The following is a 26,373-nucleotide window of genomic DNA, read 5'->3' as shown; positions in this document are numbered from 1 at the left end:
TAAGCCACGCCATTTATTACTCTTTGTTTATACAGTCTGCAAAAAATGGAGAGGAGAAAATGGTGAGTAGGTATAGGCTTGGAAGCAAAGTCTAGCATGTTGCATGAGTCAACTTTGTTCATGTTAAAGATTAAGGGTTTTAGTTTTTTATGTGGTAAGTCTACCCATCTTGTATACCAAATTTATTTTTTTTTCACAAAAAATTAACATTGAACTTTTTTTTAAATGCCTTTGTGTAGTGTGTACTCTATATTATTCATATTATTATAAAGGTTACAGGACAGTTATTTAACATTAATTGTTTGTTGTTTTTTAACTCCAAAATTGCTTTTTTTTTTCTAAAAATTTCCCATGTTTTGAAAACTACCATCTTTTAGGATAGAAAAGGAGTCTCGAAATGTAGCAACCATTAAGTTACCAGCTGGTGGACAGGTTTATATTTGCAATTGTAATTTCTCTTGACATTTTAGTACCACTTCTCGACCTTGTGAGAAATGATTTACTAATTCTCATTCTTACTTACAAATTACACTATGGGTCAGTGTTAGACTGAATGAAAGTTTTTAGAGTCAGTATTAGACTGAATGAAAGTTTTAGAAAAGGTAATTTAGATGCTTTAGGCTTTTGATAAGATTTTTGTTTCTTTAGATAGGGTAGAATGGGAACACAAATTCTTATTGAAACACATTTTTCCATGAGTGATTATGTCCTATCAATTGAAATTATGATAAGGATCAGAGTAAAAATAAAAAAAAAAAAATACAGGAGCATTCCTCTTACTTTAATTAAAGGAATATAAATTGATGTACAGTACAGGGATATGAATTGGAGGCATATGCTTAGATGTAGGTTGAACAGACATAATTAGATAGATGTTCTTGTGATGTAGCTGTTGTGATTTGAATTCATATCAAAATATGCTATACAGTAGTGCGACCAGATTTTTATATAGTGTAGGTCTTCTATAAAATCTTAGTTAAATCTTGTTACTGTATTTATATGATCATTAACAAGTACCTGAAAGTTGGTCAGACCTCTTAGTCACCTAGTATTGAGCTTCCAAGATTATTAATATAGAGATCAAGACATAAATCACCATAATTTACATCATCCATGTACAGACATATGTTTAGTATATGTGTTTGTGTGTGTTATGTGTTAAAGAAGGTGACAGATCAGATGACTAGGAATTAATGGGCGTACTATTACTGAGCATAAGAATGTGGTTTACTGTATGATTTTTTATTAAGAAAGCTAGGCAGGTTCAAGAATTAACTGAGGATAGTAAACGTTGGGTATCTAGATCAAGAATTTACAGTAACCCTCAACCATGTAGGTGATTTGAGTTATGGGGGATGTTATAGCCATCTGATAAATGACAAAGTCCCTTAACACAACCTACACACTTGAACATGCAATATATTCCACAAATAATATTGATTCTCTAGAATTTTTAAACTAAACTAACCTGTACTCTTTTATCATTGTATTTAAGAGATTTATCCACAGCATACATCTCATCTAAAAGGTAGCCCAGCATAAAGTCCATCATGATATTGTAGCAGTTAAGAAGTCTTGATGGTTAAAGGGGACTACTATTATAAAATAGTTTTTGTGGGAGTTGTGAGTGAAGGGAGGAAACTTATTAGAGCTTTCACGAACCTAGAAAAATGTAGGAGGAAATCTGTTGAGGGTAATTAGAGCTAATGTATGACAAAAGCTATGTTATCATTAAAATATATAAATAGGAGGGCATATTTTTTTTAGATTAGTGAAAAAAGTGGGAAAAGGGTTGAAGAAAACATTGAAAATGAATTAGTGCTTGAGGATAAACGGAAACCAGAAAAAATGGAACTATGAATGCTTTTATGAATGGTGGAAGAATACAAGTAGTTTGATAGTGAGTAATTTAATGAATGGTGTTTTTGGTAATGATGATAATAATAATATTAGGGACAGAATTTGGGATTAAGCGTTGGTCAAAATTTAAAATGTAGAGTGATTAGAATGAAGAAGAGAAAGTAAGAAGGTTATGTCTAGGTAGACCATGAAAATGTATTGGATTTGAAGGACTTCATTATGAGGAAACACAAAGATGAGAATGCTATGGTGTATGTTTGGGTGTCAATGCACTACTAATAAGTTACCTTCGTAGGTGAAATAGGTAATTTTTTAGGAGCTTTCACTACCAGTTAACGGATGATTTTCTCAGTGAATTCTTGTATAAATTCAGGTATATGATCATAGGATAAGAATGGATGTACTGTAAAGGTATGCACCGGTATAAAAGTATAAAAAACACAACACTAAATGAACTGAAAAATCAGTAACACTGGTTTGAATAATAATAATAATAAAAGAAAAAAACATTGGATGAACTGTAAACACAAATATTAGGCATCTAAAGACGCAATACTGTATGAACTGAAAACACAAATCTTAGGCAATTAAAGACGCAATACTGTATGAACTGAAAACACACATCTTAGGCAATTAAAAACGCAATACTGTATGAACTGAAAACACAAATGCTTAGGCAACTAAAGACACAATACTGGATGAACTGAAAACGCAAATCTTAGGCAACTAAAGACGCTGTACTGAATGAACTGAAAACACAACACCGGATGAACTGAAAACACAATAACACTGGATGAACTGTAAACACAACAAGAAGCTACAGAGGCTGATTGTGACTAAGCTTTCAGTTCTGCTTTGATTGACTTGCATGGTAATTGAGATCATCTTTAGTTTGACTAAACTACCTTATCAAGCTATTAGTCAAGTTAATGTTATAGTCAAACCAAACCTTCTTGGTATTCTAATAGTTCCATGAATTACAGATGACATATGAATTAAATGTCTCAAAAATCTAAGGAAAATTTTGTTGTATAGTATTCACCTCCAAAAGTGGCAGAGGGTTTTAGCTCTGCTGCCATATCTATTAAATCCGTTATTAAGGCCAGTAAGTGACCTGGCGGCAAAATATCACTGCTACCATTTTACTATGCTAAATATGTTGAAACTTTGAAGTGCAGTTTATTATCTGCTGTAAATTCTTCATTGCCTAAATGTTATGTTTCAGTTTTTATTACTATAGTCTTGTTATACTTTGATTATTTTATTATCACAAATAAGGGGTATTGAGTGACTCATTTCTCTCTTTTTACATGCATATATATATATATATATTTAGTGACAGAAAATTTCTCTCTCTCATTTATGTCTAATTTTCATATACAGAATAAATAGTGTAAGACATTTTCAAGCCAAATATTTAAAAGAGAACGAGATTATAAATATGCTGTTTTCAAAAAAGCCAACTGATATTAGATAAGATATGTAACCATGTGTATGTATTGTACTATAAAACACATATTGATGCTCATGATATGAATACAATTTCTACAAAAAAAAAAAAGGCAAAAACATGCTACCCTTTTAATATTCTCTCCTGTGTGAGCTGGAGGAAACGAGGATTAGAATGCCTTGAAACATGATTATGGTGATGAACTGTTTTCCAAAGATTTGGCAGCAGTGCCCAGATCCGCTAAAACTCCAAGAAGGGTTGGGTTGACCATAGTGTATGAAGTGTGCAGTACTTGTGTTTTTATACAATTTAGGATAAGAAAGCTTTATAATTTGAGGTTAGTGCTTTAAAATAGGGTAAGGGAGAAAATTTAGATTATGTAATGAGACCATTTTGAGCTTTAGGTTTTCATATGTTATTAGGGGCCTTGAAGTTTCAAGTGAAATTATCTATAAATTACTCAAGAAGCTTTCATAGGAAGGTAGATAATTAAGGTTGAGGATACAGCATTAAGTTCTTAACCCTGGGCTACAGGATGACGAGTCTCCAGGAGTACGCAGAGTGCGAAGGGACCTAACCAAGGCCTCACTAAACTCTGAGACTTCATCTAATAATTCATCAGATCAGAATAAAGATCTCGATGACCCAGTTATTGGTCCAACTACTAGGCGGGCTTGGAATGATTGGTGTTCTAGTTCAACCGTATTAAATTCTTCTTCTTCGGCTAAAACAACTCCAAAGGGCTCGTCATGCAGAAGTTCAGCAGATGAAAATGATGACAGTGTTAGCAATGGTCCCACCAGGCATCCAAGATCTGGAACTAGAAGGAGAAATACTCAGCGAAGAGCAGCCGCTTCCAAACCCTCTATTGTGGATGATCCAGACCCTCCAGTTGTGGTGAGTTCGTTAATATCTCGTGTTCTGTTTTTGAGAACTTGCAATCCCCGATAGGGCGAAAACTCGCCTAGGCATCTTTAAAATGTGGAACGAGTTTTGACTTGCATAGTTTCATATTTTTTGTGTATGAAGCAGAGATAACCAGTATGTATTATGTCAATGGAGTCCTGCAAGTCTCAATTTAGATATAATATATAAAGCTTTATTTTCTGTCCTTCACAGCCACGTGTGGCGAGACGTTCAACGCTAGGTAGTAGTGGCAGACAACGTGGTGGTGGTAAGCGTGGTCAGAGGTCAAAGAAAGTTATCAAGATTAATGGTCTTGATCTCCTCCATACTCAGACTCTTCTTAGTACTAATTCTGATGGTAAGTACAGTACTCTAATGTACTTACATTAAGTACCGAACTCTGTATATTGTACAGTACAATTTTTGTAATGAAATGTTGAAATTTTTTATAGAATCTTCTGGTTACTTTTTGGTAAAATTGAGTTTAGTGATATTGCAGTATGAATAGGGTGGTACAGTACACTGTTGTCTCATCTTACACTCATTTTGATAGTTAATAATCATACAATAGGAATAAAATTGCCTATTGAGTTTACAGTAATTGTTTTGAAGTGAACGGTGCACCTGTAAAAATTGCTATTAGACTTGACAAAGTGAAGTAAATTATAAATTCAAATTTAATGTATGTAATATTTCCAGTTTTGTATCCGAGATTAAATCATGCATGTTAGTAGCAATTGAATTTGGTGTAGTAATTGTTTTATATTTGTAGTACAGTATATAGGAAACTGGATTATTTGCTTAACACAACTGCATCATACTAATACGTTACTCTTCAAAAATTACCCTTAATTGAGTGTGTTTTCTCTCTCCCTTCTAAAAAAAAATTTACCAGATGCCTCAGGGAAATCATCAACCTACAAAGACCCCGCACCAGGGTGCGTTGATCAGAAGTTGTCTATGATTTCTGCATCGACGACAGGAGGTATCCTGCGACATGAAGAGTTGCCCATTCCTCCCAGCTCAAATACACCTTATGCACTTGAAGTCTTATTGGACATCATGCGTCAACAGTACCTGACTCTCATAGATTCCTTCAAGAAACCTGAATATAAAGATTATGTGATGAAACAGATGGAAAATGAAAAGGCAAGTTTAAGTTCTTCTAGTTTTGAAATACTGTACTGTGGAAAACTTGCACAGTATTTAAAAAGAATATTTTTTTTTGTATAAGGTGCTGTATCCTTGGTAGCTTTCCTCTCGGGTTTTTGACCAACCTTGGATCTCTTTGAACATTTAATGAGGATATTTTTGCCTTTGACACCAGCAAGGTATCTAATATAGAAGATACTAGTGTATTTCAAAAAAAGGATTTTTAGAAAGATTATTGGTGAAAACCAAAACGTTTGTCTTGATAGTGATTGATTTTATAAAAAAGGGTTTCTTATTAAAATGACTACTTTCTTTCGAGCATGGCTAGGTTTCAATGTTAGGATCTAGTTGGCACCAAGTTTATTTTCTTACCATTTACACATTGTTGAGCCTGATGAGCTGTATAACAACAAAGTTAAGATGGCTTTTCAAACATGTAGGTGTTTGAGGATTGCTATTGGCTGATTTTTTTTACAAAGGGGGACAGAAGTTTGATGTAATTTTGCAAATATTCTATAATGTGTACTGACCCTTCCTTTTTCCCCTTTGTTATTTTTCATTACATTGCTTGGCATGTCGAGAAAACAAATCAACCGTTTATAATGTAATAAGGGTAATAAAAAAGCATTTGTTTTGGAATTTATCTAATTAAAGTAACCTCGTGATGAGCTAGTGGCTAAGCTTCCAAGTCAACGGAAACGCACGGTCATCTGGAACATGATATGATTGGCCAGCTTTAGCTAATACATCACTAACAACCAAAATATTTAGAAAGATTCAATTAAATGAAAATCTAAGAGCCTCTTCGATCTGAAACTACGTCTCCCAAAATAAAAATTTTTGCTTAAGGGCACTTACTTACGAGAGGAGAGGGATATAAGAATCCAGATTACTTTCTTCTGTCTTGTGATCTAGATGTCTAATAGAGAGACTAGGGTAGCAGAACAGCAAGGGTTTACTTGGAAAAGAATCTAAAGTAATTAAAGAATTTGAGAATCTACTACTGGAGCTCAACTCTGTAAGGCATAGAGAACATTTAGAATCTTTACAGAAGTAACACTATGTAATTATGACCGCTAGACCCAACTATGGAAGTCAGTCTGTTGTAAGTAATTTGGCACACAAGTAGACTTTCCTCCCAAATGCGAAGGCTTTTTCCCTCGTTATGAAAACTTAATGTCAGTTGTTCTGTTTATAACATGTCACTTTTCACAGCAGTATTTAAAATGGAGTGCTTTCCCTGTGAAAAAAAGAAACAAATTTGATAGGGAAGATAACTTATAATGCAATAAAAACTTATCTAAATTTGAAAGGAGGAGGATGTTATTTAGTTTGAACAGTACATTCCCTATGGAAGAACGCTAACAAATCTAGTCGGGAAACCAAATAAAACTCAATAAATACTTATAAAAATTTATTTGTTTGGTGATTCAAGAACACACTCTTGATCACCTAAAAAGATTTTTTTTTTTAATTCAATCAACTTGCAAAACGTGAATTTAAAGATTTTCATTTGTGAGGCTCAGCAAGGGGCCAAGACTGGAAATCAAACTGAACTAAAACAATACTATGCAATAGATGAGTCTTAGGCAAGTCTGAATCAGAGTCAACAATATATTGATTCTGTCCACTTCGAAGTTGATAACTGAGGGCTGTAACCAGTCTTGGAAGAGGCTACTTTTGCAGATTTGAAGGAATAAGAACACAAGATTTTGTCTTATTTGCCATCCTTCAGAGTAATAGAATTATTTCAAAGATAAGAGTTTGTTTCAATTTTTCACATACCTTATCTGAAAAAGGCCTTTTTGCTTTGTTGGATTAAGGTCCCTAACCAACAAATGACCAAAAATGCATTATCATTCAAAATTTTAGCCAGGCTTGAAAGGGAATGTACGTGAATTGAGTAGGTCAACTACCCTTAAATTTTGCAGAAATTTTTCTTTGGAAAGAGTGTTAGCAGTATGTGGGATTTTGTTTTAATAATTGACCTGGTATCAATCAGTGCATCATTTAGATCAAGAAATATTATGTAGACAAAGTACAGTCTAGTATTTTAAAGATCTTTATTAGACAATCTGGAGTCCCATATTTCAAGCTGTATTTTAAGATGATTTGTTAAAAGTAATCTAAACCAGATTAGTATATATTAGCTATGGTATATTGCTTTTGAATAGATTTATCTTCTCTTTCCTTCACTAGCATCTCACCTCCAATACAGGAGTGTGGGAGTCAGCAATGTGAAATCGGTGAATAAACAAAAATTAACAGAATTTTTATAATTTTTTTTTTTTCTAAAATCACCTGATGTTCACATACAAGCCTCCCTCCCCCCTGTCCCATGGTGTCAAGAAGATAGGCATGATTTTGACTTTGAAACTGGAGAAACAAAGAGACTGGTGCGTCAGTTATCGCTTATCGATAGAATGTTTCTTCCTTTACTTAGGGCATGTAGTTTTACTGGTTAAGGTTGATGAAATCTAGCTTTTGGAGGAGTTATATGAACATCAGGTGAGTATAGAAATAATAAATATTAAAATTCTATTTTACCTGCAGTATAAAATTCATTATTCAACATATAATCACTTTAATAAGATATTTACTTCAACAGGAGAAAAACAAGTCCTTAAAGTCCCGAGCAGCCCAACTGGAAAGGCAAATAAAAGTTCTTATAGATGATTCTGTGGCTCTGTTACGCTCTCGCATATCCGAGTTGGGAATGACAGCAGCAAACCCAGAAGATCTTTTGAATAGAGCAAAGGTAAAATTGTTTTACTGGTGTAGGGTCAAAAATTTGTCAAAAATATTTAACAAGTTTGGTACTTATATCTTGATTGCATAATGATTTCTAAGGTGATGTGACAGATTCAGTGCTCCTTTTGTAATTAATATTACTGTAAGTCTTTTTAACCTTCATTTACCCTTGGTATGTTCTAATAAGTTTTTTTTATATAAAGTTGTTATAGTTTATATGTTAAATTGGAAACTAAATAAAATTTTTGTGTAGGAAATCGTTTGGCGGCATAAGGAACTGCAGGCAAATGTTTCATCCCTCCACCAACAAGTCACGTCAGCTGAAGAGGAAAAGGATAGATTGGTTCGGTTGAGACAGCATGAAATTATCAATAAATATAGAAGAAATGGCCATGTCAATGGGGTAAATATTGTACCATCTGGTAATGTTAGTAAAACCTTTTACTTGCTTTTTCATTCATGACAATTAGATGAAATTTATTAAAACAGTTTAGCAGTTAAACCAAGATTATTAGGTAAGATTTTTATGCTTGTTTTATGTTTTACAGAGCATTGATATGTCCAATCTCACTCAAGAGTTTATCCTAAGAGAAATATCTCAAACCTTGTCCCAGAGAAAGAAACTTCATACTCAAGTTTCAAGATTAGAGAGTGAAGTGGATAATTTAGAGAGTACCACTGGTACTGAGGGTAGTAAAAACATCCCTCAGAATTCTCGTTCTGATAAATCTCCGGGAAGGCACAAAACTAGGCATCGCAGTCGTAATCAGGAGTGGCCTAATATTCCAGAAGTAGGTAAAATTGAAGAAAAGAATCCAGAAATACTAGCTCAAAAAATATTAGAAACTGGGAGACAAATTGAAGCTGGTCGAATTCCTGTTCTTCCCCCTGGCACCGAGGTAAAGGTGCATGATGGTCGTCTACCTGTGGAGGGAATGCGTATTCATCCTGCTGAGGCCAGACAATGTGATATAAGGACTCACTCACATCCACTCCAAGAACCAGGCCGAGTTGTGGTATTAGCTCAGAGATACTTACCGGGAAATCAAGTTATTACAAAGACTGAGTTACCTCCTCAGCAAGAGACCAAATATCAACCCCCTACTTCTCGTCCTCCCTCGGATAAAAGCCAAAGATCTTTCTCTATGATAAGGGCACAAGAACCTCCTAGAGTAGCTGATTTTGAAGATCGGTTGAAGTTAATAATAACCAATGTTCTTAATGAAGACAAATCTCCAACTCAAGCGTTACCTCCAAGACCATCTCTAATATCTTCGCAAATAAATGCACCATACCCCTCTCCTGGAGGGACATTGAGAACAGAATTTAAACGGGAAAATAGAGAGAGAAAAGGAGAACTTCGGGAGATACGCGAATTACGCGAGTCAAAAATTGGTCAGCCTGATTACACTCAAGTATCACCTGCTAAATTAGCATTAAGAAGACACCTCTCTCAGGAAAAATTAGCTTTAGAAAATGTTTCACCCAATTCCCTCAGAGGTTCAACCATCACCAGAAATGTAGGTGACCTTATCAGCTCAGAAGTAGAACGTACCTTGGAGATTTCTTCTCAGTCTTTAATAAATGCAGCTGTTGATATGACCATCTCAGGAAAAGCTATTTCTCCCAGACCAAATTCCAGAATAGCCAGAATAGTGGAGGAAAGCTATAGCAAGCCACATACTCCTGACAGTAGTGAGGGTCGTCAGCAGTCTCCAGCTTTAAGAACTGTCTATTCTCCTATTTCAAGGCCAAATAGCACAGAAAGTTTACCTTCCAATCCACATACACCCCAGGTGATGGAGGGTCTAATGTATCCTCGTGTTAAATCACCAAGAGGAGGTCCTCAGTATGAAGAGAAGCCTCATATGCCACCACCTGTTCCTTCGCCAGGTCGAGATGGGTTAGAAGCGCGTTTAGCCTCTATGTATGCAAATAAATGTCCACCCCCTCCCTCAACGCCCCCATTAAATCAAGCAACGCCGCCTCTACCACTCTCTAACAGTGAAAACAGTAAATGTCGTACTGTTCCACTACCGAGAGCAGAAATTTCACCAGCATCTCTTAATATGAACGAAAGTCGAGGATTACCTGGTGATGGCCCGGTTGAAGGGCTAGCTGCAACACTTCATGCTCGATTTCTCAATAGACCACATCTTCCAACTAAGGTAATTTTATACCCTTTTTTTTTTTTTTTTTTTTTTTTTTTTTGCTATCAGAAGCTTTACGTGTGATTAAGATTTAGGATTAGTAAAATGAAATGTCAAGTTATTGGGTTTAAACTCTTTAATAATGTTTATTGTTTGATTTTAACAGATTAAGGAAGAACCTGTTGAAGTACGTCCAGTTGAGGATGAGCGTTTGAAACGTAAGATGCGTTCTCCTCCTCCTGTATCGGTCACCATCCCACCAAAGAAACAACATATAGAAGGTCCCACCTCCAGCCCATCATCTGTTATGACTCCGCCACCCTCCTTAACATCAAATTCAAGTAAACCTTCCATAATTGTCAGTCAGCCTACAACCAGTCAGCTTAAAACTGAACCTCCTGAAAAAAAGTCCGATGGTAAGTGCTATGTTTACAGATAGAAGTATATGGACCTTTCAGTAGTTGATTTTATATTATCGTACCCTATTAGTTCTTTGTAAAAAAAAAAAATTTTTAATAGGCATTCGTTTCACGAGTCATTTTTTCCAGCTTGAATATTTTCATACTGGTGAATTGATGACTTCATTGTGAATGTACTGTTTGTTACAATGAAATATCCTTATTAAATTTTACTGTGATAGTATTCTTTGTTTAACTGTGATAGCATTGTTTATTTAGTTATTCCCTATGTATGATTATCATATTAAATAGTCTATACACTTGATTTTCAAACCAGTGATAAGCTACACCCACTCAGTGCACATAACAAAAAATTCAGTTGACAAAGTATTATCAAGGTTTAATGATAGGCTTAGGAAGGGGGAAGCATTGCATGGGCACTTCTGATTCAAGTTTGTGCTGTGTGAGTGTGTTTGTACGTGTGAGTGTCTGTAGGTAAAGTCTATTGAAACATTAGTATTTTTTAGAACTTCAGACCTTTTTTACCAATGGAATTTAGTTTATGATTATTATTAGACTGAATTACTGTATATATTTTACTATAACCTTTCAATTTCTGTTGGAATTATAATCAATTATCTATGATATTTTCTTATTTTGTTTTAATTATAGGGACTATATGTTTCTAAAAGCAATTTCGATATGAAAATTCAAAGATTATAATTTAGAGATGAGATGAAAGTTTTAAGAATATAGTTTAAAGGAGATATATTTTCAAATAATAGATTGTAAACTATTGAGTTTGGAATTGTATTTTCAGTTCTGTTGTAATGATCTCAAGCTTCTCTTTTGATGTGAAGTAACTTTTCTATAGTAAATATGTAGTTAGTGTGGTATTTTGCCGGCTAAAAATTCTGTATTCATGTTGTGAATGGTAACGCTGAGCTGAAACTAGAATAATCGTTGAGGAATGATTTTTTTTTTATCTATAAAAGTATTTTATTTTGTAGCCTCTTTGAATTACCTTTATATATCTTTTCATCATTTATTCTTGTGGCTGTTCACACTTTTAAGGCCTTAATTTTCACTGCCGTTTGCTTTTGCATTCCGTGTACCTGTGTAGATTATGTAAAAAAAAAAGATGCCTCATCATCAAAACCTGAGTGAAATGTGCCATGGGTATTCCTACACTTTGTTGCTCTGCAATTTTCTTTTGTTTAGCTATAGTAGTAGCTCTGCATTTCCTCTTCAAAAATTTATTATAACTTTTTAAAGATTTTTTAAGTTCAATTGGATCAACAGATTTTTAATAATAAATGTGAATGAAATTTTATTTCACAGCAGGAATTATCCAAAAAGTGTAAAATCCTTATGTGTAATAGAACCTGCAGATTTTTTAAAAAAGCAGAATTTCAGAAAAAAATGGTGCATCACTTTACGAGAGCCATAGAAGGAATTTTATAAATGGTTGAATAGAATTGGATCCAAAAGTCTTTAATGTTTAGTTCGTATTTTTTCAAAATATTTTGATGCCCAAGTTTCATTTTAGTTGTGAGATTTAGAATTACAAGTGACTCCGGAGAGTCATATTTCTTTAGATTTGTTTTTTTGTCAGATATTGCTCAAGTTGCCTATTTCAAAAACATTTTCACAAAGGAGAGTCTATGTACTTTTTCTTTTAAGGTAGTTAGCATTGTGTTATTTGGTTCCTTATTAATTCTGATGTTTTCAATGTTTCATTTTCATCAACCAAAATGTATGTTGTTTTCATTATGATAAAATTCCAGTCCTGTGACTAGTTTTAATTCATAAGTTTTGGGGAACTTGGATAAAAAAATATAATTTCTTTTTTAAATTTTAGTCCTTATTATATTAACTTTTGAGTTTTACTAAAGAATCATGTTAGAGTGTTTTTAATTGATATACTCCACAATGCAATATACTACTTGAAAGAGATAGCTGTCCCGTTTTCTTTTAGCTCAACCAGTTATAAGCAGGGCTTATGTGTTTGATGTCAGCTTTACTCTCCTAATCTTGTTAGGGAGAGTGATGAAAGTTTAAGAACTGAGGAGCATGACCATTTTTTATTGTGAAGTCTGTCAATTGTATTTTTACATTATACATTTGCAGATTATATTGCAGAGAATTTGTTTTGTTGTGTTTAAGTACAGAATCCCCGTGATATATTTACAAAGCAATTTCTTTTGTTACTGCCAGTCAGGGTTTGATCTATACTGTGATAATGTTTATATTGTCAATTTATGTGTTCATTACGTTCGATCATTTTTTTTAACCTTTTAACTATGTTCATTGTCTTCACTGTTTTGAGGTATTGTGCGAGAGTGATTGAAAGGCTGCATAGATGTAATGATGCCAACAGTTTAGACCAAAAAGGCACATTCATGATATCCATTCGAGTTCTAGAAGTCCCATTACATAAGCTTTGAATTTTTAGAGTGTTGAATTCTGGAAAGAATCATTGCAGCCTGATGAATTCTTTCCTGAAGGCAGCTTCTTTGATTGACCTGTTAGGAAGATATAGTAGTGCAGGTCTACTTGTAGACTTTCTCCATTTAATGTCTCTAATTGACTGTTCTATCCACACACAACTAAGACATACATTAATTACATTGTAGTTTTTCAAAATTTAATGTTATTTGTAATTTGGTGTTATTGTAATTTCCCTTTTCCCCAAAAAATTGTACTGAATATTTTTTAAACAATTGTACTGATCATAATGACCTTTTTTAAGTACCTCACTAGTTTAGCAGCATATTTTAGCACTTTTACGAAGCATGCTAAAATAAAATACCATTATTATGATCACATGTTTTCCTCCATATTTTTCACTGCTCTCAAATTAGCATGAGCAATATGTCAGATCTCTTCTATTCCTCATATGCATATTTACTAATGTATTAAGCAAATGTGGTTGCTGAAAATTTGATTTCCAATAAAGTGATGTTACATATGTTAAATTAGTTTGAGTTGCTTTACTCTAGACAAGAAAACCCATCAGTTTTCAACATAGTCATCTTTTCAAGGTGTGCCAATGTTGCCAATTCACCAATATCGATACAATGCTAAAATAACCAAGTCAGGGTGCTTGAAATTGATAGAGTCGAAGGATTACCAATGTGGTTGAAGTAAAAAACTACTTTGTTTATGAACTATGGTATATTTGGGTTATTATTATTATAGTGCTAGGTACTTTTGTTTTTTATTTTGTAGCACACAGTAGTACAGATAATTTTGTTTATACAGAATATATGCCATTTTAAGAATGTTACTCTTAATAATAGATGAGATTGCTCATAGATACTACTTGGTTAGTTAATTTCAAGTTTTATACAGTATAACTTTATTGGGGGCTTATTTGGATGGACTTATTAAGTGGCTTTAATCAAAGAAGGATTGAAGATCACTACACTGGAGTGTTTTTGTAGGACCTGCTAGCAATGGCTGTCTTCATGTCAGGTGGCACAGAATATTTATCACCTATTTAAAGAATGTTGTTATTCAATGTGAGGAACCTTCTAGTTTAGAGCTAAGAAGTACTTTTTAATTGGTATATTTTCCATTATTTGCCCAAGATCGTCAGTACTGTATGATGAACAGATATGAAATCTGCTGACTACTTACATAGAACTAATTTTCAGCTGAAGCATGTAAAAGATGCTAGCTGTAATCTCTCATGTGGGCATAAGGTGAAAAATATCTAGTTTCTTGGATTTTATCAAAGAATGATTGGAATGGCAGACATCAACTGGTTTAGTAGCATGCATAAGAGAATTGAAGTAAATTTATTTATAAGTCTCTTATTTGCAAAATGCCTATTAGAATATTAAGTATGAAAATATCTTGAGGACCTTAAGGAAGAATCCCACTTGTTTATTTGAAGGTGGTAGATTGTGATATTTTTATGAATAAGGTCATATTGCTTATAAGGTAAGCTAATTGATTGTAGTTTAGTAACTTAACTTTACCCCTGAATTCAAATATGTTTCTGACAGGCTTTTTTTCTAATTGATTTGATACTCTTTGTAGTTCATTAAGAAGATATCACATGAATAGGTAGAGGCAGCTTTACCTATATAGAAGACTATCAATAACCTAGGAAAAAGATTGGAGAATTTGACAGGAAGATTGACTTAAGAACTAGCCACTAAATATTTAGGAGCACTATTAGTAATTTGAAAGATTTTTAAGGATTGGATATCTCACAAAAATCTTTAAAAAATCATGAGTCAGAATGAATTGAAAGTGGTTTCTTGTTTTGCTCCCAGTCTTAGTGCTATTGATAGAATACAACTCTCCCTCTTGGACCTTTAGTCTATTTATTTCTTTTAAACTGTTCTTTCTCTTCTTACCAAAAAACATAGCTGTACTCCCTTTTAATCCTATTGGAAGACTCACTCCTTCACTACGTGTTACTCTGCTTATTTGTTTGTTGGAATAACTTGCCTTGCACCTACATACAGTAGGCTTTTGCTCTTTGCAACTTCTTGAATCAGTGTGTTCAGTCACCTGTGTTACCTATGAGATAGCTCTGAAGTTCATCTTCATGTCTGGAATTTGGAAAGTCTTCCTTTACAGTTAGATATAAAACTTCCTAATACTGATTTTATGCCATTGCTGAAATCCATGGGTAGATAGTAGATCTCTTGGAATAATGCAACTAGTAGTTAACTGGCAAATCAGAAATTTACCACTAGATAGAACTTCCTGAATTTACAAAATGTCTAATTGATGTATAATGATTGTATTTGTGAACTGAAAACTCATAGTTGATTTAGTTACTGCCTGGCTGCCCCTTATACAATTAGTGTAGGAAGTTAATTATAATTTCTTATCCATTTTAGTTATTTGTATGTTTTATGAAAATACAGTATAGCTCAGTGACAAAGTTTAGCAAACTTATAAGCTTTCAAATTTATTTTTATTGAATTTTTTTATGTCTTTATTGAAGTTTAGTGCTTGGGGACCTCTAATGTATGCATTTGCATTTGTACGTAAGATTCAATCTTGCAGGTTACAACATTGAATGACAGACAGTTCAAGTAATGAATTGCCTTTTTTTTTATAGATTTTCTTACGGCCAAAAGGCAGCTTAAGTTTTGGCCTTGGCTTCTGTTTCTTTGAGCTGAAAATTTTTTGTCCTTTCTCAGGTATCTTTTGACAATTGCTCTAGCAAGATGCCGTATAATTGTTGTTCAGGAGATAGTGAATTCATACACACTGTTGATAATCATTCTTGTTCCTTACATATACTTGCTTTAACTGATTGTTTGAAATTCCTTTAAATAGGATGTCTGCTGCTTTCTTGGTTAGACTTTCCCATTGGCTTTTTTACAAAAAGAATGTTTTTCAGTATTTTCTGGGTTTTTTAACATTTACTAATTGGATATTAAAATGATTTCTTAAAAATTAACACATAGTTTCAGGGTGCATTCCTTTCTGGAAATTTTGTTTAAATCTTCATTTTCAATTTTTTTCCCCTTTTCCTAATCAAGAAATATTTTGATCAGCTAGAGATTCAAGACAATGTTGGCCTTCGTAGGTGTATAGTGTCTTGTAAGATTGTATTTTAAAAGTTTTGTAGAAACATTCCTTTGCAATATTGAGAAGGTTCTTGGTGTATGTTGTCTAATTGTATACTGCAGAGGTACACCAGTGAGCCCCAAGTTTCAATTTTACATAGCCCCTTTCAGAATATACATTTTAGAGACAGACTATGTTTAGGATGTTATCTTGGCTAAACATCGTCAAATGTGAAGTGTTCAGTGATATAATGGATAACACAAGCCACATATATATCAAAGTATGATAGGCATTTATGAAGACTGGTAATTGAACTTTATATACTACTTATATCTGTAAAGGTGATGGGTTGCTAGTGTTTTTGTTCTGCTCTGTTTCATTAGTAGTGATTTTGCTCTTCTTTGTGGCCTTTAGCTTCATTTTTATCTTGATGTTGCCGGAAAGATGGTGTTGTTACAGTATGTGGTTTTTGGAGAACTTTTCAAGTTGAATCTTACACTGGCAAGTAATTATCACTTATGCTCAATACCTACTAATTTGAAACCTATTTCATAAAATAATGATATGATCCATTAGGTTCTCATGTTAAGCTCACAAAGTGTAGTACATGAAACAAATTAAGAATTTTTCTACTCGGATAAACCCTTCCCATTATCCCTATGTGAGTTAAAAATGTTAACTCGGTGGTTTGAGGCTATTAATAGTAAAAATCTTTTCATGTTCTTACTGTTATCATTAGCGTGATATTCTCATTATAGGTACGTGATTATCTCATTTATGTCATGTTAAGTGCTAGACTTAAATTCTGTAAGAGAACAGCTCCAGTTATGATACAATTATAGAATAATAAGCAACAATTGTCATTAAATTATTAGCAAATGCAAGTTTATGGCTGCAATACCTAATAGAAATAGAAATTAAGAACACTTCATTGAAATACATAATGTACAGTATGGTACTTGGAAAATCTTAAAGTATTCATGTGAAATATCTGAAATGTCTGCCACTCTGATGTATTTGTCTAGAAACAGAAGTAGCATAAAAGGTAAGCCTTACAATCTTTAGATGATGCCTCGTGTCCCTGGATTGGACTACATGCTATTTTGTTCTCATAATTATGATTATGATGGAAGTTTCGTAGAAAAATATTACAAAAAGATATTGAGAAAATCTTAAAGTTAGCTGTCATTCACTTTTGGTCGTGATTATTGGTTTAGGCGTGACAAGTTCTCAGTAATTTAAGTGAATGATTTTCTGTATATGGCGAACTTTTTTTTTTAGCGTCAATGCATTCCAGTAACATCATGGCTTGGTTATTTTTAATTGTTGATTGGTGTTTGTCATACTTGGTACATAAAAGCTTTTTAACATTAATGGTAAGATCTGAGCTTTAAATGGTGTCTAAAGTTATACCTGAATTCATTAGTAAATCTGCCTTTCTAAATATATTGTTTTATCAATTCATTTCACCTTCAGAGTGTATATTTTTCCATAAAGTATAGTTCAACGAGTTTCTTTATATTTGACTGTATTGCATCTGTTCCTTAGTTGTCAGTTGTTGTGCTGAAATCCTGCCTAGTGCACCACTTGCATATGAAGATGGGTAAATGATCTACGTATTTTAATTTGTTCAGTTTTGTTTTTCTGTTTTTATATCATTTGCTTCCGTGCATTGTAATTATTACTACAGCACTGCACCACAGCATTATAATTACAGAGTCCTGCAAAGAGGTTACTTGAGAGACCAAACGGAGCAACACCTCAGATAATATTGTTTCAATTAACTGATGATGTTTTGTTCTTCAGCCTTTTGATGAAGGTTGATTGGAATGACAAGTAATTAGGGGGAGGGAGAAAATAGCCATTGTATGCAAAATTAACCTGGCTTTGAAAATATCCTAATCAAATACCTAAATTGTTTACTTTTTGTTTTTAATTTTTTTGAATCACAAGGGACAAAATTTTTCTTCTATGTATACTCTAAAGCCAGATGTGATCTAAGATATTGTACAGTGGATGAGGAAGGTTCAGGTGATGATGATAAATTTGGCCACAATCCACCCTGGGTGCCACTTTTAGGGGAGTACCCCTCTGCGAAGCTATCACCAAGTGCTCACAACGCATTCCAAGGAAGGTGAGGTAGTCTTGGGATGTTGTAAACTACTAAGTTATTGTTGTCACTTTACATTAGTGGCACCTCCCACAGTCCTCTTGAGAACCACACGCAGGGCTCTGGAATGTGAGATTAAGGAGCTCTTTTGTATATTTATTTACATGATTTTATTGTTGATTATTTTTAGGCTCTAGTCTGTCGCCCCGTTTGTTGCATGATGCTAGTAGAGTATAATGGGAGAACCTATACTAACAGGTAGTTGTGGGTAAGTATTAGAGGCTTTGTGCATGACCAGAGCTTTTAGCACGTCCTAGCCACATGCCGCCATCTGTAGCCCACACTCACCATGGTAGGTTTAGCTGCATTATCTCTGCAGCCCCGCTAGTAGCTCAGAGATCTTGAACTGTAGTAGTATAGTATTTTCAGTAATAGAGGTTTCTTTGCTGCAACTATAATCTTTGCTCCATTTTTTCTCAAATTTATCTGAAGAAGGTATCTAGAATTATATTTTTTCCAAATTTTTACTTAAGAACTCGACTCTAAACTTCATATATTTTGCACTTTAGAAAACAAAGGAAATTTATGAGTAGAGAATGGATGCTTTAGAAGTAAAGAAAAAACAACAACATATTTTTGGGAAGGCAGTAAAAAAGTTTTGTACTGAAATATAAAGAAAAGCTGCATTGTTTAATTTTCTAGGTTGAGGTAATTTTTTAGGTTTTGGAATTTTATTAGCATAAAGGTTTGTCAGGAGAGTTCTGATGCTACAGATGCTTAAGTAATATAGAGAGCACTCAAAGCTTTTCATCTGCTGTGGATTTCTTGTTAAAACTACATTAACTGCCAGAAAGTACTCTTTTAGTCTCTTCTTGATTAATGAAGGATTTAAGGAAAACATGGTGAGTGGAGATTGCTGTAAATGAAATTACTCAGCTCATTGAAGATATTCTTTGGAAGGTACTTGAACTTGAATTTCATCCTTTTCACACAAGTAACTTACAAGCCCATCTGTTTGAAATTTTTCTTTCCTTATGAAATATGTAGAGGCATTTTCCTTACATTGGAAATTACTAATTTTTGCCTCTTGCACTGGTTGTTTGTTTTCTGTTATTCTAGAACTATGCTACGGAAGTTTATACTTGCACTTAATGTAGAAAATTTATCATATAGGGAAAGATGTTATTTTTATATATATATATATATATATATATGTATATATATTTTTTTTTCAATATAGTGAAATTGAAAAAGGACTGCAATGTTTCTACTTGTGGTCGATATATATATACGTTATAGTGAACAGCAAAATCTTAGGTCAATAATTTAATACTTATCTGATATACAACAAAGATTCCATAGATTTTTGGTTAAGTATTTGAACTACTCTGGGTGAGCTATCGTCCATTAATCTGCAGTTTACACTTTATGGATAAAGATCCTTTTCAAGTGTTGTTTTAAATACAGAAGTGATCCTTGTGTCAGAACTGGTACAGTATAGCAGTGCTTTAGTCAACAGTAACTGATTGAAGTCCTGGGATAATTTTTGCTGACAAGGAAAATTAGAATTCAAGGGATAAACTTTTATGGAATATTCATATTACCCTAGCTTCCAAGTTAGATTTTTTCCTTTTCCTATTAAATATAAGCTGACTGATTATGAATTTAATGTTGCTTAAGATGAATCATAAGTGTGGATAATTTTTTTTTTTTTATAGTCGGAAGAAACATAAAGCATAGAGTACAGTATTACAAACAGTAACAAAATATTGAGGTCATTTAATATTTTAGGATAATTGCTCCATAATTAGTGCTCTGGAAACAAAAAGATATACTATACAGTGTTGCAAAAGGGAGTTTTACCCATCCTCTATTAACAATAATGAACTTACATCTCAAAATTTAACATTTTCTTTTGTAAACAAAATATTAAACTATCACAAGCTATTATTTATATTTTTTCATGTAGTTCTATTGTACTATAAAGAGTTTTGCATAAATATATTACAAATATATTGTCACAATATATATTTAGAAAATTATTCTATAATTGCTGTAGTATTATAGTAAAATATTTTACTCTAAAGATATTCCTTTTAGAATATGAAAGCATTACAGTTGATGAAATATATCCTATCCTTAATCATATGCATTAAAGGTATTGATGTTTATAAAGCAGTTGGTCTCATGATAATTTTTTCTTGTGCCTTACTTAGTTTTGTAGTAATATTAAGCTCAGGATTATAGATAAGGAACATATACAATAGTAGCAAAATACTGGATCATATATTTATTAATACACTTTTACCAACATTAAATCTGCTGAGGGATTGTATTTTCTACATAATCTTCAAGATACTTTTTTCCCTGCAAAATGAAGATGCTAAAGTAACCCATTGCTGTTCGGTCGTGTAATATACAGTACACTATAAGATTCCGTCCCTAAATCAAGGGAACATATTGCATTTACCTGAAATAATAATTTCGTTCATCTTTCCTCATTTCAACCATCAGAAAATTCAATTTCTCCAAAATTTGCCAAATAGCATCTTCAGTTAATTTAATGTTAAAAGTTTGATTCCATGGTCTGGCTAAACTACTTACTAATAACAGAAGTACAAAGATGTAGAAAAAGTCCTTTTGTTACAGATCTAGAAACTGCTCATACAAAATATCTCGTAGAATAAGGGTATTAAGATGATGTAAGGGCCTACTGACATTCTTTTGGTGATAGATGTTTCAAGTTTATTTAAGTTTTTATTGAGGAAGGAATAGTATATTTATTCTTTAAAAATTGGTTATAATGTGGAGCTTTCTAGGAAGGAAAATTTTCCCTTACAAGTCTTCAATTTCATGTCAGTTTACAAGACTAATGATTTATTATTCAATTAATATTTAAATTAGGGATGATGTGCTGCCCATTTTAAATGTAAAATTTGATATTTATTAATGAGAGTTGATCCCGGGATAAAAGGTTCAGATCGGAACATTCATAAATGATCAAAATAAAGTATGCAATGTACATTTTTAAATTTTCAAGACAAACCAAGAAATTTCCCATTCAACATGATTTCTGATTGACTCAGAAACTGGAATCAAATATGTACTGTAATTATTTCAAGCTGTTCTCGTGAAAGGGTTTTCATCAGATATTATAGGGAGGATAATTTGTTACATTTCTTAGTATTTCCTTTCGTTGCTACTTGTCAACAGATGGCTTTGGATTTACGTTGATATTCCAGCAAGTTATTCTATAACTTGATGCTTCTGGTAATTATTGTTTTGGTTTGCCTTCAATAATCATAATGTAGAATTGATTTTTATGAATTATATAATTATAAGTATTGCGCTGAATGGCTAGTCTTGTGCCAAAATCGTATTTAAGATACTCACTACAAAGTAATGAAGGTTACTATAGGGGAAAAAATTAGGTTGAAGAAAAATAGAAGATTTATGCTCTAAATTCTTTATGGGAAGTATGATTAGTAATTCAGGTCATGTAGCATCAAGAGCATACATGGCTTACAAGACCAAGTTGAATATTTTATCTAGTACAGAACATCCTAATACAATGTTTTGTCTATCAAGATGAGGATTTCTCATAATATCAGCCCTCGCAAGGTTTTTAATTTTTATATTGCTCTTACAATAGCAAATGTTTTTGCTATGGGAACCTGGTTAATTTTTTATAGTTTTGAATTCCTTTTTTTATGTAGCAAAGTCTTTTCCATGGAAGAGGAGCATAATTTTCCAAATTTTATGTAAATGGTGGGTTTTATTCTTAAGAGCTGTGTTGGTTTTCCATGAATTAAGACCATATTGGGCTAATAGAATAAGATATCTCAAGGTATATAGTTATTTCCTTAAGCAAGTTATATAAAACACATACAGTATTTTTGTGTGGAGATCATGCTGTTATGAAAAGTAATATTTTATTTTTTTTTAATTATTTGAATGTCAGTAGGTCATTACCCATTTTTTTGCTCTCTTGTCTGATATTTTAACCTGTTTTATTCTTTCTGCCCTCCATTATTCAGTTTGTTACAGAAGTTAATTTTGCCTTTTCAGATGTATAGATGGTCATAGATTTGTAATCCGGCACTTCGTGTATTGACACTTGCATGATGGAATTTAACACTGGTTTATGCTGTAACTGGTACAGAGCCATGCATAAAACATTTCCTTTATTAAAGTATTACTCCCTTTATTAATAAAACTTAAACAGTGTATTTGGTATTCTACTTGGTACTAGGATGCAGCCTACATTACTTGCGTAGATAACATATCTTGGACATGTTCTAATCGTTGATTTACGGTAATTAATATTATTCAAATTACCATTTTTCATGAATTTAATACTGAACAACCCCTTTAGTTCTTTTATGTGATGATAATTAATGGCATAATAAGTTATATCACCCATATCATTTCTAGGAAATGATTATATAGTACTAGTCTTTATTTTGGTTATTCCAGAACAAAAAACTTTTGATATCAAAAGTGCAATTTTTTTCTGGGGTATACTGTGCGTCTAAATTACTTTAACACAATACTGTACCGTGCAATAGATATCTATCTTTTATCGACGTTATATTCTCACATAAACAATTTTCCTTCAAGTCTCAAAGCAAGACCTGCACTGACTTAATACTGGCGACAGAATAACACTTTACTCTCACCTTTGAAGTTTATTAAGGAATTTTTTTGTCTATTGCACACTTGTGTTCTGAAGACGTGCATCAAAGCATTGTCTCCACTGGCATTTAAACTTTATGGTACACAAGAATATTTTCAATGCTGGAAATTAGTCATTGTTAGATGCTGTTCAAACATTAGCAGTTTAAATTAGAGCTAGTAATTATGATTGGCTTAATCTGGCTACGTGGAGGCATTTGGCTAGTGACTTCAGTTGACAAAAATACTACTGTTTTGATTTTGTTTGAGTGTGTTGTTGAACATATGAAAAAATTTGAACTATAATCTTGACATGATGGTTACTCTTTAGCTATATTTCTTCTTAGAGTTTTCACTCATGAAAGTTTTTAAAGTGAACAGGCACCTGTAATTGAAGCAGTTCATTATGCTATACTATTACCACATAATGTAGTGCTAGAGGTACTTGAATAACTTTGCTCCTTTCTATATATCCTCAGAATTTGAGAGAAGTGATTCACCTCTACAGAAGTGGCAAGATAAAGTCAATAGTGGATTTGATAAACTAGTCGCATTTGCCTCTGAAATAGAAAAGAGAAGAAAGTCTACTGACGCCACATCTCCTAGGCAGGAAGGATTTGCTTCTCCTAGATGTGGTGAACGTCGTTCTCAACCCTTATCAGAAACACCCATTTCTTTAGAGAGGGAAACAAACTTTCGCTCAGTTCCAGATGAGGAGGGAATGCGAGGAAGTGATCCCACTGCACCCCCTTACTCCCCACATTCTCCGTCACGACTTTCACCTTGCCCCTTGCCACTTGGTCGCCCACCAACACCACAGTCACCTAGGCCTCCTGTACGGACACCACCTATCTCTTCTCCTCCCCCCACTCCATCGCCAGACGGTTGCGACGGAAGTTCACCAGGTTCGTTTCCTCCTCGAGGGGGGGAAACACCACCTTACCTTCCACCCGAGTTGGAAACTACTCGTTTGGTCTCCTCAGTCCCTTCTTCCCAACATGGTATCTATCATCATCACTTCAAGAAGAAATTTTATCATAAAGAGCGAATGAGCCCCATAGATGTAGATCACATGAACAATCATAATCACACTCATCATGGCAAGTTCCGTCCTAAAGGAAAAGACTGGCAGTGGAGGAATCAGTCATCGCATCATCATAGAAAATCCCCTCCATCATCTCATCAGTTGGCACCCTACAACAGCAGTGCACATCATCATCACAATCATCATCGTCATGGTTCTGCTTATCAGTCATCAGTACCAAGACAACATCATAACCAAATGGTATCTACTGTACCACCCCAGCGATCACAGGGCCAGCCGCCACAAGGGTCCTATTACCATCATTAAGAGTAAGTATGTTTCAGTTGTTCTTCCAAAAAGGATTTAGTTGTAAGGATAGTTGAATTTTGTGGATGGTTTTATGGTGTTTTCATATAAAGTAGTTGTTTCTTCTTGATCTTTGACTCTTACGAGTTTAGTTGTATTGGGTTTCCTTTGTTTCCAGGAAGTAAGGCATATGTGATTAATATGATTTGACAAGGTCTTCAGGTATTGTGATGCCCTTCTTACAATTTCAAGTGTACAGAATTTTTTTTTTTCTTTTATGGTCATGAAGTTCATATGATTGTTCTTTACTTTAATACTGTTTTTGACTGTTAATCATGAACCCCTTGTTTTCAAACTTGAACAGATGGGTGTTTCTGGTTCATTACTTAGTATTAGTATTGAATTTTCATGCTATGCATTGCAAAGAGCAGTTATTTATTGCCATCATAGTGATTGCAATAATATAATCTCTGGTGTCTCTTAGGGTATAATTTTTTGCCCTCTACCTTTTACCTTTTAAAATATATATGAATGATATGTGACTTAGCCTTGAAAACAGTTCTGTTGCTACTCTTTCTGCAGCAACCCCATAAAGGTGTAGACCTTTGGTTGCTAAAACTCTTAAATGAGCTGTAGAGGAAATTAGTGTATTGTTCAAATAATGGAGGAGGAAGTTATATCCTAACAAAAAGTATTGTTGTTACAGTAATAGATCTGGGCCAATGGATCTTCCCCACTTTTGAACTGAAAGAAAACAGGAAATTGTATTTTTCGAGTAGCAAATACATACAGTACAGTAATGTATGTGCCAGATGTCAATAGAGAGAAGCAATGTGAACACCAGATTTTATTATTGATATTTCATTTTTCAATGTAGTGTATAAGATAGTTATGTTTAGTAACAGAAGTTAAATTTCTTTTCTTGCAGACCAACTAAGGAGAGCAGTTATGATTAATCAGGTGGGACATATTTAAAAACTGGGGAGGCAATGTCTCGTACAAGCAAAATTCAAGCATCCGCCTGAGGTCACAGGAATTTCAATAATATTACTTTCCACAATCACTGGAAGTGCTCTGTTGTGTCCATATGCAACATGTTATAGTAGGTTTATTTAAGCTTTATTTATTTAAAAACCCTGTAAGGGAGACAAATGGTCATCACCATTAGATCTGTTTGTCTTTCAAAATTTAGCATTAATTTTGAGAGTGAATCTTTGATAATTTCATGGAATTTCTTTGCGTATTTATATTGCCGTAGCTCAGAAATACCTCCTCTTAGAATACACTAATGTTGGAGAATCTTGCATATGATATACTGTATGACTTGTACAGTATTCTGGATGTGTATTCTGAGATATGTGTAACAAGATTTTAGATGCTTCCAGCTTTTTTGATAAGTATGATTTCATTTGTAGAGTGAAATCTCTTTCTTAATCAGCTACGGTAATGGAGACAAGGTATAGCTATAGAAATAAACACTGCCTTAGTTTTAATTATATAGGTGTGATTTTTCTTCTGTGAATATTCAAGTTCTTAATACATTTATTTTTGTTAGTGCAGCCAGCAAGGTTTTATAATGAGCCATGCACAGGATTTTAATTAATTGATGTTTTTTCTATTACCCTTTTCAGGGTAGGTATTCCATCATTTGTTTTTATATTTCATGTCTTAAACTCAAGGTTCTAAAATCTAGAATAATAATAGTCCCAGCTTCACCTTACAATTTATTTATTAGGTTACAATTATAGTTATTGATATGTGGAAATAGTTGCATGATGAATGAGTAGTTGCCATATTCAAAGTATATCATATTGATTACAGTATTATTAATAAAACAAATCTCCTGTGCTTTATCCAGCAAATTTTCCAAGAGTTATTAATAGGGATCCAGCTCATTACCAGTATGAGAGGAAAATATGTTATAATACGCAACAACTGTAATATGGTTATAATTTTAACTTGCCTTTTTACCATCACATGACGTTCATTATATTTTTTTTTTTATGCTGAATTTACATTTTTTCCTTAAATGGGTATATCTAAAGAATTTA

The 26,373-nt window shown here is 33.3% G+C and overlaps 1 protein-coding gene across 8 annotated transcripts in view; it reads left to right on the top strand.

The window, feature by feature from the left end:
- gpp (grappa) overlaps positions 1 to 25,318 on the top strand; it is a 37,429-nt gene extending 12,111 nt beyond the window's left edge. For 2 of the 8 annotated variants that reach the window (XM_068374432.1, XM_068374430.1), the window contains 10 exons: positions 36 to 62; positions 3,845 to 4,207; positions 4,430 to 4,574; positions 5,112 to 5,365; positions 7,977 to 8,126; positions 8,373 to 8,522; positions 8,668 to 10,287; positions 10,436 to 10,685; positions 23,472 to 24,345; positions 25,251 to 25,318. In XM_068374432.1, the coding sequence (XP_068230533.1) occupies positions 36 to 62; positions 3,845 to 4,207; positions 4,430 to 4,574; positions 5,112 to 5,365; positions 7,977 to 8,126; positions 8,373 to 8,522; positions 8,668 to 10,287; positions 10,436 to 10,685; positions 23,472 to 24,343 (3,831 nt within the window). In that variant the 3' untranslated portion in view covers positions 24,344 to 24,345; positions 25,251 to 25,318. Of the gene's footprint in view, positions 1 to 35; positions 63 to 3,844; positions 4,208 to 4,429; positions 4,575 to 5,111; positions 5,366 to 7,976; positions 8,127 to 8,372; positions 8,523 to 8,667; positions 10,288 to 10,435; positions 10,686 to 18,194; positions 18,343 to 18,508; positions 18,587 to 23,471; positions 24,346 to 25,250 lie in introns of those variants that run through there. The other 6 variants (XM_068374436.1, XM_068374435.1, XM_068374434.1 and 3 more) reach the window with 4 other exon arrangements.
- Positions 25,319 to 26,373: the final 1,055 nt, after the last annotated feature.

The sequence above is a fragment of the Palaemon carinicauda genome, chromosome 5 (assembly GCF_036898095.1).
Source record: "Palaemon carinicauda isolate YSFRI2023 chromosome 5, ASM3689809v2, whole genome shotgun sequence".
Taxonomy (NCBI): Eukaryota; Metazoa; Arthropoda; class Malacostraca; order Decapoda; family Palaemonidae; genus Palaemon; species Palaemon carinicauda.
Note: the sequence above shows the minus strand (reverse complement) of the source record. Positions and strands in the feature narration are given on the sequence as shown.